Source organism: Schistocerca cancellata, chromosome 1 (genome assembly GCF_023864275.1).
Source record: "Schistocerca cancellata isolate TAMUIC-IGC-003103 chromosome 1, iqSchCanc2.1, whole genome shotgun sequence".
Classification (NCBI taxonomy): Eukaryota; Metazoa; Arthropoda; class Insecta; order Orthoptera; family Acrididae; genus Schistocerca; species Schistocerca cancellata.
The window spans coordinates 155,539,121-155,551,414 of NC_064626.1; the positions used below are offsets into that span (position 1 = coordinate 155,539,121).

At 39.1% G+C, this 12,294-nt stretch overlaps 1 protein-coding gene across 1 annotated transcript in view; it reads right to left on the reverse strand.

Moving 5' to 3' along the window:
• The window catches only part of LOC126167427 (protein KIAA0100), a 296,899-nt gene that overhangs the window by 199,576 nt on the left and 85,029 nt on the right, over positions 1 to 12,294 (reverse strand). Inside the window, exon 10 of the mRNA XM_049920476.1 lies at positions 3,470 to 3,752. Within this exon, the coding sequence (XP_049776433.1) occupies positions 3,470 to 3,752 (283 nt within the window). The remainder of the gene's footprint in view (positions 1 to 3,469; positions 3,753 to 12,294) is intronic.

A 12,294-nucleotide genomic window follows, 5' to 3' on the forward strand; every position in this document is an offset into this window, starting at 1 on the left:
CATGTGAAAGCACCCATGTGATTTACCATCTGACCTGCCTACACTGTGAAGCCTTCTATGTGGGAATGACCAGCAACAAACTGTCCATTCGCATGAACGGACACAGGCAGACAGTGTTTGTTGGTAATGAGGATCACCCTGTAGCTAAACATGCCTTGGTGCACGGCCAGCACATCTTGGCACAGTGTTACACCGTCTGGGTTATCTGGATACTTCCCACTGACACCAACCTATCAGAACTCCAGAGATGGGAACTTGCCCTTCAACATATCCTCTCTTCCCGTGACCCACCAGGCCTCAACCTCCGCTAATTTCAAGTTGCCGCCCTTCGTACATCACTTGTCGCTCAGCAACATCTTTGCCTCTGTACTTCCGCCTTGACTGACATCTGCCCAAACTCTCTGCCTTTACACATGTCTGCTTGTTCCTGTATATGTGCGGATGACTGTGTGTGTGTGCGCGCACGCGAGTGTATACCTGTCCCTTTTTCCCCCTAAGGTAAGTCTTTCCGCTCCCGGGATTGGAATGACTCCTTACCCTCTCCCTTAAAAACCACATCCTTTCGTCTTTCCCTCTCCTTCCTTCTTTCCTGACGAAGCAACCGTGGGTTGCGAAAGCTTGAAGTTTGTGTGTTTTTTATTGGGTTTGTTTACCAGCGCTTTCTCGTTTGGTAAGTCGCAGCCTCTTTTTTAATATATTTTTCCCGGGTGGAATGTTTCTTTCTACTGTAGATATATATATTTTCTGTAAGTCATGCAATGAATAAATAAATTGTCCAGAGCACAAATGGAAAAGAATGGTCCTTGCAAAACAATAGGATTAATAGTTGATTTATTGGGGGTATTCTGAAAGATAAAATAAATTCAAGGTTGGTAGCCTAACACTGAAGCCACTGCCCTATTTTGAAACTTATTTACTTACTCACATTCATACTTCAATTTTGCTACAAGCTGAACACCTACATGAAGAAAGGCATATGAAATAATTTTAAAATATGTGAAGTGGGGGCTTTTAGGCAGAATTGGCAATTTTGGCTGCTTATAAAATATGAAATGGATTATTTTAGTTACATTTTCATGACAAAGGACAAAAAAGAAACTTACATACAGAGGATCTGAATGTTTAACATTTATTGTCCTATGTTATAATGTAAAAGTGAACAGTTCAAACCAGATGATGATTAATAACTACACACAAATATTGTGACGGCTATCCAGAAAGTAGCCTCCTGTTTCAAGTAGCATGGGAAGTAGGACACAGAATGATAAAATCACTCCAACAACCCACGCAGTCCGTCAATGTGATTACACTGGGAGACTAAGAAAGCAATATTTCTTCAGGTTTCGATACAATAGCCATTCAATATGAATGCTGTAATTGAGAATCCAGTGAAATGTGAAATTTGTTCTGCAACACAGCATTTAGTGGCAAAAAATCTCCTAGCTATTCGTGTTCATTACGGAATTTGTGTTGTATATGAATCAAATATGATGCTTGCTTCAAAGTAAAGAATGAATGTTTATGATGGTGTGAGATCATACTGCCTTGCCCATCAAATCAAAACAAGCACATCAAACTTTGTCAACAAGAAAGATTATGGCTACTATGTTTCAGAATGCTGAGGGAATTAGGTTTGTAGATATTATGCAGTGTGGAACTGCATCCAGTTCTGAAACTTACTGTAAGACATTAAGAAAACTAAAAAGAGATATTCAAAACAACCAACACGGTCTCTTCACAGCTGCTATACAACACATGATCATATTTTGCTGGAAACTTCAAGGATTCTTTGATCAATTCAAATGTAACTTTTTGTATGTCTGCTCTACAGTGCAGGCTGGACTCTACATGATTTTCAACATTCCATCCCCCCCCCCCCCCCCCTCCACACACACACACACACACACACACACACACACACACACACACAATGATGCTAACGAAATACAAGTTTCATACACAGCTCTAATCAAATATTACTGCGAACTTCCGCACATGGTGCAATTCAGCATCACATATACAGTTATTAAAATCACAGAGATAAGCTCACATTAGATAAGCCTGAAACTGAATTTTTGAAGGCTGCAATTCATTGTTGTGAGTGGGTATCCAGAATTATAAAAATAATAACTTAACACAGTGTACTGGAGCAGGACAGTGGTTAGTATATAAACCTGTTGTGTATAAGGTCACAATCTTTAATCTCATCAGAAGCAACACTTTTCTGTTATTGCTAAATCTAATCAAAATATTGATTATTATTTTTATTCAATAGATTCTTTTTAATGTAGTTTTTTAATTTATAATAGTTTGCTGCAACATTTTCATCATCGTATTGAGTTTTTTATTTGTCTTATTTTTCTTCCTACCATATTTTTTTCATTTGGAATCTGCCCGTGTCACCTATAATCTGCCACCAGGTACCAAACAGGACTACTGCTCGGGTGGTAAAGCAGCAGCTCATGTAGCCAGTGTAAGGATAGTCTCAGGTAATCAATGATAGCAAGAATGCTTTTAGTGTTGAAACTGAAATTTTTCTGTCTTGAGTTTGCTCCTGGAGGTTATTTTTAACTACCATGAACAAAGCGATTGATTACAGCTCTGTCGCAGATTGTTGACCGCTGTTTTCTCAGATACATTACACATCACAAAGTTGTGGTTAGATTAGGACATGAGTTTAAGTGCTACAAAATGCTTTGTCTGCAGCAGTTCAGTCATTGGTCACTTAAAATCCGCTGCAAAAAAGAGCATCTCACATTTCCGTCATGCCTAGCAGTGACCACTTCCAACATTGCTCCACATTACACATTAACAGCATTTTTTGAGTGACATGCCATGTTTGTGTGTCACATATAACCAAGTGGTCATGGCAGCCAATATGATAACATTATAGCAGCAAGTATCAGACATAAACTGTTCAGTAATTTTAATCGGGCTATAGGTATTTGTCAACTAATTAAGACAGACAGTGAATGGCTAAACCTGAATGATAATTATGTAGAGATGTATTTATAAGATTTTTCTAAGAATTTTTTTGGCTGTTACAGTATTTTATTTACAGCTTAATGGTGGTTGCTTTGTGGATAGTCCTATCTGGTGGTGGTGGTGGTGGTGGTGGTGGTGACAACAAAAAGGCTAATATTCATAATCTGGGCACTTTGTGACAAACAGTTCCAACCTATGAGAAAAATTAATCCAGCACACAACTTGCTATGAAAGCAAAGTTTCACTTTGTACAACTGTACCTGCAAGTCACAATTTTGAACTGTTAATTTAATACAGATTGAAATGCAAACAATTTCAATAGTACAAAATCAGTTCATAGCCACCTGACAGCAATAGAAAGCAACAATTTGTAATACTAACTGTACAGATGTAATAACAGAGATGAATATCTTCATTCAGCGAAATTGCAATTCATTATAAAAGTGACAAAAATTGTGCATTATAGATTTATCTTCAGGCCCACCTGAGAGCTTGGATAAGGAGCTGTGCAAGTGGTGGACTCCACTCCACACGTAAGATATCAAGCATCGCATTCACTTTCATTTGAACTGAATCTTGATTCTGGACGTTCATCAGAAAAACACCTAAGAACAGTGGAGTTCCCCAAGTATGGCACTTCTTTAGAATATGTGGATCCACTTCAACCACTGAATCACCAAGACAACACCACAGTGACTCCATAAGTATTTCACTATTCCATCGGCACTGTTCTAGCAGTTCTTTCGGTCTGCCACCATACTGTAGATCTATGGACACAAAGATTCACATTCCTGCAGAATTCATGGGTTAAGTTATGGTCGTAATCATAGAGTAGTTACATTTTAACTTAATTATGAATTAATATGTATATAAAAGTAGAGCCCTGTAATAAAAGAAAACCTATGACTCATTTCAAGCTAGAAGCATCTAATTACCTGTGGTAGACAGCTATTATTAAAGGAAAAAAAAAAAAATATAAACAGGCAATCAACTATCTCCTCTCTCTTGGAATAAAAGGGCTGAACAGATAAAAATGGAGAGAAAGTGTCACAGACAGACTTGTGAAAGAGTTTATGAATTATTTACATATAGTTTGCAAAAAGAACAAAAATGTCATGTATGAAAGTCTATCTAACCTTGCGTAGAAAGTTCCTACAATATTTGACAATGAAAGCACTGATGACCCACAATACTGTATTCAGTCACTGCTGGTTGTGCATTCAACAAAAAATTTTAGATGATTTTTCTTACAATTTTGTAGAAGGTTTAATTGACAATCACTGCCTTGAGTGACTTCACATGATATTTGGAGATCATATTTTTCCGTGAGAATGGTGTTATAAAGGTTCAATAAAGTTAGACATGAACAAATTCTCTTGAAGATGTACCCAACAGCTGATGCCCAAGAAAGTGTGTATGTTTAAAGAGTTCGAAAGAGATGTATACTGTTCTTAAAAAGTGCATGAGGTGTACGGGGGCGGTTTGAAAAGTTCTCAGAACGGAATAGAAAAAAAGTACTTACATAACTGAAACTTTTTTCTTTTTCAATCTTGTCTCCTTGTAGATTAATGCACTTGTTGCAACGATATTCCAGTGCCTTGATCCCATCTCAAAAACGAGTTTCCTCTAGGCCTGCAAAATAGTTGTCAACTCTGGCTATGAGTTCTTTGTTTGAAGTGAATCTTCATCCACCAACAAAAAGTTCCAGTTTTGGAAAGAGATGGATGTCTGACAGAGCCAGATTGGGTGAATAAGGTGGGTGTGGCAACACTTCATATCTTAGTTCATGTAATTTTGCCATGACAATGGCACGTGTGCAGGTGCGCATTATGTTGAAGGAAGATGACTCCCTTCCTGGCCTTTTGTTGCAATTTGTCCAGGAGGTTAGCATAGTATTCTCCAGTAATTGGTTGTCCAGTGGGGAGGTAATCTACAAACAGAATCCCCTTCACTTCCCAGAACACTGATGCCATGACCTTTCCTGCCGAAGGAGTCTTCTTTGCTTTCTTTGGTGGTGAAGAATCAGCATGTTTCCACTGCTTTGACTGTTGTTTTGTCTCTGGGGGTATAGTAGAACACCCAAGTTTCATCTATGGTCACAGACCAGCACAAAAAATCTTATTCGTGTCTCCAGAAACAAGCTAAACATTGTTCTGATATGTCCATTCTCATGCATTTCTGATCCAGCATCAAGAGTCGTGGCACTCATCATGCAAATAATTTTTTATTTCTAATTCTTCAATTAAAATGTGGTATACCCTTTCAGATGACATTTGGCAAGTGTGAGCAATTTCATGCATTTGCAATCGGCGATTCTCCATGACCACTTTGTGCACATTTGCAATGATTTCCAGAGTAGTGACATCTTGGCCGATCACTGCGCAGATCATCACCTAAGCTCTCCCGACCAAATTTAAATTCATTTGTCCACTTGGCAACAGTTGAATATAAAGGGGCAGAGTCCCCCAGTGTATTCTGGAAATCAGCATGAATGTCCTTTGCTCTCATACCTTTCTTTACAAAGTATTTAATCACTGCTCGAATCTCTATTTTTTTCCGTCTTCACAAAGCACTACGTGGGAACAGCAATAGAGCCACAGCTCTCTTCCAAGAGCACCGACATGGCATGTATTTACAGGCAACACACCAATGAATATAATGTGAAAAACTCGTTGCGCTGGCAGTGACCTCTCGTGGTGATTACGAGAACTTTTCAAACCACCCTCGTAGTTTTGGGTTTGGATTAGCAGCTTTTCTGAGGTCTCAGATTATATTCTTCTTCTTTTTTCCATCTCCTTAAGGTCTCCAAAGAATGGATGGATACTGAGTCATATACCCAAGCAACTACAGATTCGGTGTTTGTAGTTCTGTCAAAAAATATTTAACAAGCTTAATTTTGTGCTGTAAAAATGATATTCACAGTTGCAACTGGCGACTTATGTGACTGTACCGATTGACTCCAGGACAATATGACCATTGGGCACCTGGATCTATCTCCAATGACACTCTTTACACTTTGACACAGGCAGGAATCCCCTACCCAAATGTGGTACCCAAACAGATCTGGATCATATTTACACATACCACTAATATTTGTGCCTGTCAATTACTCAACACCTCAACTATACAGTGAGTGCTTACCTCTAGTCCTTCCACTATTTGCCATCAATGTGTCTCAAGAAGGCAACTACAGACTGGTTTATTCGATGATGGCATTCTAAGTGTTCTGAAAGAACCTTTGAGAAGCATCCATTTTTTTAAAAAAATCCTGACACCAGACACTTTCACAGTCACTTGATGGTTTGATATGGTTCCAAATGATGTTTAGTCCTTCCCAAACATTAAATATCTCCTTCAATAAAATTTTTCTGGGTTTGTGACTGCATTGTCAATATATATAAAACTACCGATGTTTTGGTCCCTGTTGCAAGTGACCTTCTTCAGAGTGTTTTTGTTTACTCACAACAGGGACTGAAATATCAGTAGTTTTATATATATTGACAATGTGGTCACAAACACAGAAAAATTTTATTGAATGTGATAATAGCCACAGAAGCCTATGTTTATAATTAAATATCTCATCCACAATCATTTTGTTCCCATGAGCTTCCAGACATACCTACAAACTGTTTCTGAATAATAGGAGGAAAACTATAGTACATTCACTGAATGGATTCAAATAGTACCCAATTGCAAATATTTTAAAGGAAACTATACCAAGATGATACAAAGGTAAGTTTCGGGACCACAGAAATTTGGATTACTCTCACAAAGTCTTCGAAGTTAATCTTCTGAAGCAATGGGACAGTGAACTGTAATCAATGTATTAATGAAAATTGAAACAATAACAAAAGAAGCAATTAGAAGAGGGATAATCAAGAAACATCAGTAGTTCAGAAGGGCTACAGTGCAATATGTACAGAGTCTCTATATAAAGTACCACGAACAATTTTTTCCTGATGTCACTGTACATTACACTGCACTCACACTGTGCCTGCTCAGCGCTCAGTGGTGGAGGGAGGGGGGGGATGACCAACTCATGCCAAGTGCCAGACACCTATGAGAATTCATTCAGGCATGATCATGTTTTTAGTGGAACCCTGTCGAGTGACTCTGTGAAAGCACAAAATGCAGCGAATTATTGAACATTCATATGCCATAAAATTTTGTTTTGGACTGGGGAAATTGTGTATAGAAACATTTGGCATGTTTCACCAAGAGATCAAAGATGAACATGTCACAAATCACAGTTACTAAATGCTACAAGCTCATCAAAGATGGCTAAGAGAGGATGATGAGTCCTGCTCAGGATGATCTTTGACATCACAAACAGGTGACTACGTGCATTTGTGTGTGAAGCGCTCAATTCATACCGTTGGTGAAGTGTGCACATGGACACAGGTGCAACTGGAACCAATAAGACGACAGTGCACACCATTATCACTGAAGATTTGTAATACAAAAGATCTGCACTAAGCTTCAAAATGGTCTTGTGTGGTTCCGTAAACTTTCCAGGTGTAATAATTGGTTGTATTGGTATCGGATATCCAGCCAGAACATCTCGTCATCTGGACACAATATTTCGATGGTCTACTTGGCTGCCAACATCAGGTGAGTAGGCCGTCACACTATTTTGTTAGTACTGAAATCAAACATGCCACGGAGGGTTCTTTATACACCAACCACGGGTCCAACATAACTACCCTCTACCGACACTGGTTGTGCAAGCTCACAGAAATGATAAATCGATATCAAACATTACTGACAGTTTTTGAAGACCGTGGGCTTACGCATAAGGGCCGATATATTCAAGCATCAATTTTTCATCCATCTTACCATTGCAATGGCATCCATTGCTAAAAAGAGCTTACGCCACCTAAGATGCAGGTAGTTTTACACAAGAACTGGACCATCTAAAAGCTGTGTTCAAGCAGAATGGTTATACTGGCAATCAGATCCATTGTGCTTTACAGATTGCACCTTTATGGGAACCAACAGAAGGTGCAAGCATATTGGTGGCATTCCTACCTTTTGCAGGGAACATATCTTCAAAAATTGGTAGAATTTTAAAGAAATTTAATATTAAAAGTGCATTACATCCGTCAGCTAAGACCAGAGCCCTGTTGGGCTCAGTGAAGGATGATCTGGATTTGAAAAAGCCCAGAACCTACAAGACTCCCTGCCATTGCGGGGAAAGTCTATATTGAACAAACGATTTGTATGGTTCAGGATCGTTGCATGGAGCATCCTCACCATATGTGTTTATTTCAGACAGAAAAATATGCAGTGGCATAAAATTGTCTAACTGAAGGACATAAAATGTTGTACTATGAGACACAAATGGTTGCCCCTGCATCATGGCATTGGGACTGTGTAGTGAAAGAAACCATTGAAATCCAGCTAACTGACAATATTATAAACAAAGATAAATGGTATCATTTAAGTAAGAGTTTGAAGCCTGTCCTGCTTGAAATTAAGAAACAATGGTCCTTGTCTGTGTCTTCAAAAACTGTCAGGTGTTTGGTACTAAATTTATCGTTTCCACAAGCTTTGACCACCTGAAGGTGGTGAGCAGGTGTACCACTGAAATTTTGTGCCCAGATGATGAGATGTTCCAGCTGGCGACCCAATAGATACATCAAAAAGATCTTGATAGACAACCAAAAGCAGAGGCGAGAGTCTGCTTGAAAAGACCTTTCTGCAATGAGTTTTTGGACAACATAATCACAGGAGATACAACTTAGATATTTGAATATGACCCAGAAACAAAGTGTCCAAGTTCTGAACAACACACTGTAGCACCACCTCATCCAAAAAAGGCTTGAATGAACAAATCCAAAGTTACTAATCATTTTCACCATGGAGGTGGTCCACTATGAATTTGTAACTGAGGGGCAGACAGTAAATGGCACTTTTTTTACCTATAAGTGCTAAGAAGACAGAAATGAAGGATCAATCTGTGAGGACAGCCATCACCGGAATGACCATTCCCCAACCCTGTTACAGTCTCGACTTGGCAACTGACAGACTACTTCCTCTTCTCAAAAGTGAAATCCTCCCTCAAAGGACACCACCATAGAATCCTAAGTGCTGTCAAAGAAGCCGGATACATATCCTTAAGGACCCTCTGGAATCCACCTACCAAGGAGCCTTTGAATCATGAAAAAGTCACTGGTAAATGGGTGTTAATGCTGAAGGGGTGTACTTTGAAGAGTTTTGAGGCATTTTAGCAATATATCAAATAAATCTATTTTTCTCAAACTTTTCCCAATACTTTTTATACAAACCCTGTACAACTGCCTTAAGAATTCAAGAATTCCTCTACGATATGGAAGAAACAAGAGGAAACAACTTTGCTTTGTATCTGAAAACACTTTCACTGTCTATCAGATATTTTATCACTAGTGGCAGTATATAAAATAGTTTCATGGCTGTGTATTTCACTCATTTTTGTGCCAAAGTAACAGTTACTAAGTGTAACTGAAGGTATTTTTTCTGTCTAAAAATGTAGAGTAAAGAAATTTTGGAAATACATTTATTTAGGTAACCTATTTAAATAATTAACATTGCAAGATCAGAGGTTAATGTAAGTATGAGATAAGCCATTGCAAATGTGAAATGCTGGTGCTTTAATAACCAGCATAGCCACCAGAACTTTGAATACAAGCATGCAAATGTGAGTGCATTTAGTTGTACAGGGGCTGGATGTCAATTTGTGGGGTGGAGTTCCATGCTTGTTGCACTTGGTCAGTCAATACAGGGTTGGTTAATGCTGTTTGTGGATGATGCTGGAGTTGTCATCTAACAAAGTCCCATATGTGCTCAACTGGAAACAGATCTGGTTATTAAGCAGGCCAAGGCAACATGTTGAGACTTGGTAGAACATGTTGGGTTACAACAGTGGTATGTGGGCGAGTGTTATCCTGTTAGAACACTATCCTTGGAATGCTGTTCATGAACAGCAGCACAAAACATTGAATCATCACACCGATGTACAAATCTACAGTCAATGTGTGTGGAATAACTATGATAATGTTCCTGCTGCCATACGAAGTCACATCCCAGAGTATAACTCCAAGTGTATGTCCGGTGTGTCTAGCACACTGACAGGTTTGTTGCAGGCATTCAACTGGCATATTTCTAACCAACATATGGCCATCAGTGGCACCGAGGCATAACCAACTTTCATCAGGAAACACAAATGACCTCACCCTGCCCTCCAATGAAGTCTTGCTCAACACCACTGAAGTCGTAAATGATGGTGCTTTAGGCTCAGTGGAATCCATGCTAGAGGCATCTGGCTTGGCGGTGTCCTTGAAATAAAAGATTTGTAACAGTTCACTGTGGTGCCAATTGTGGTCAAATTGCTACTGCAGATGCAACAGAGCCATACACCGAACACGATGGGCTTCCATCTCGGTAGTGCCACATGACAGCCAGAGCCTGGTCTTCTTGTGGCCATACATTCTCATGACCACCACTGTCAGCAGTCATGTACTTTCCTCCAAGTCTGTCTTTAATTTTGCAGAGAGAACATCCAGCTTCTCGTGGCCCTAACACATGACCTCATACGAACTCAGTGGGGTGTTGATAACAGTGTCTTTGTGCCTTACAGGCGTTCTTGACTAATATCAACTCACCACGTCCTCTCTCAAAGGTTAAGTACTGCTGACAACCTTTACAACATGTATGTAAAGCAAAAATGTTCAGCATCCTCATAGTGGCACTATTACTGTCACTCTTATGAGACTGGCATGAAATTGGAAGAGACATCATTTTTCAGATATAGAAAGATGCATATAACTTTCTTTTATGTCACACGACTCCTTGGTGTTGTGATTTTTTTTCCATCAGCTTACTTGTGTCTAAAGAGATCACTGCTGAACAATATATGGTCTTCAGTCTACTTAAGCTCTACTGACTGCCAAATTCCACCTCATCTCATTTAGGACATGCGCCCATACAAAACATGCAAGTCAGCCTCACTTTCTCACTACTATTGGCAAAAGTGCCCTCACTTAGGGATATTAAAACTGCCATGTGTTGTTGTGTATCTCTTCTGAGCAGTTGCATGTGGTGAATTGTAGCTTATATGCAATTTAATGACAACTCTCTATCAGTGCAACAAACTCAGTATGGGACAAAGAGAAGCTCATTATCATGGGGTAGTCACAAAAATAATTCCTTCAAGAGTTAAGAAAAAATTAAGTTTATGATAAGTAATAGTATCACCAGGCCATAAGTCAATTATAAGTAAGGACTTTTATCTACAAGCAGAACAAAAATAATCATGCTTTAGCAGCAAAGCAATTTAAAAAACTACAACAGATCTGCAATTGTGTTACAAAACTATATAACTGCACTGAAACAAGAAAAGTAAAACAAGAAGTTGAAGTTCATCTTTTCCTGCTGACAGTACAATGTCTCTGTTGTGCAATGATGCAAAAAGAAGTTGTGATAATTATGAGTCTCAGCTTTCAACAATAGCAAAAGTAAGCTTTCTGTGCAAAAAAGAATAATTTGGCAGGAATCATACTGGCTGAATAAAACAGCATTTAGATTTACAAGAAGATCCTTTAAAGACTATTATGCCATTTCCATGTGAAGCATTAACAATCATTAAGAGCAGTGGTGGCTCGTAGATATACATTCTGGGTGTTCACAAATTTTTAAATTCAGATAAATACGAGAGTGCAAAATTAATAGCATCTGCTGTATAACAGTTATGCTCATCAACATTTTTATACAACTTCAACCACTGACAATAATAATAATAATAATAATAATAATAATAATAATATGCTTAACTTGTCTGAAAAAGTAAGAATTGTTTTTGTGGAATTTTGTTCTTTTGTACATAATTAAGTATAGTTTATGGCAAGAATGAAATAATGTTCAAGCTTTCGCTACTCTCCATTCCACATTTTCATGTAAGTGTGAGTTTTCATGCTCTTTTACACTCCTGGAAATGGAAATAAGAACACATTGACACCGGTGTGTCAGACCCACCATACTTGCTCCGGACACTGCGAGAGGGCTGTACAAGCAATGATCACACGCACGGCACAGAGGACACACCAGGAACCGCGGTGTTGGCCGTCGAATGGCGCTAGCTGCGCAGCATTTGTGCACCGCCGCCGTCAGTGTCAGCCAGTTTGCCATGGCATACGGAGCTCCATCACAGTCTTTAACACTGGTAGCATGCCGCGACAGCGTGGACGTGAACCGTATGTGCAGTTGACGGACTTTGAGCGAGGGCGTATAGTGGGCATGCGGGAGGCCGGGTGGACGTACCGCCGAATTGCTCAA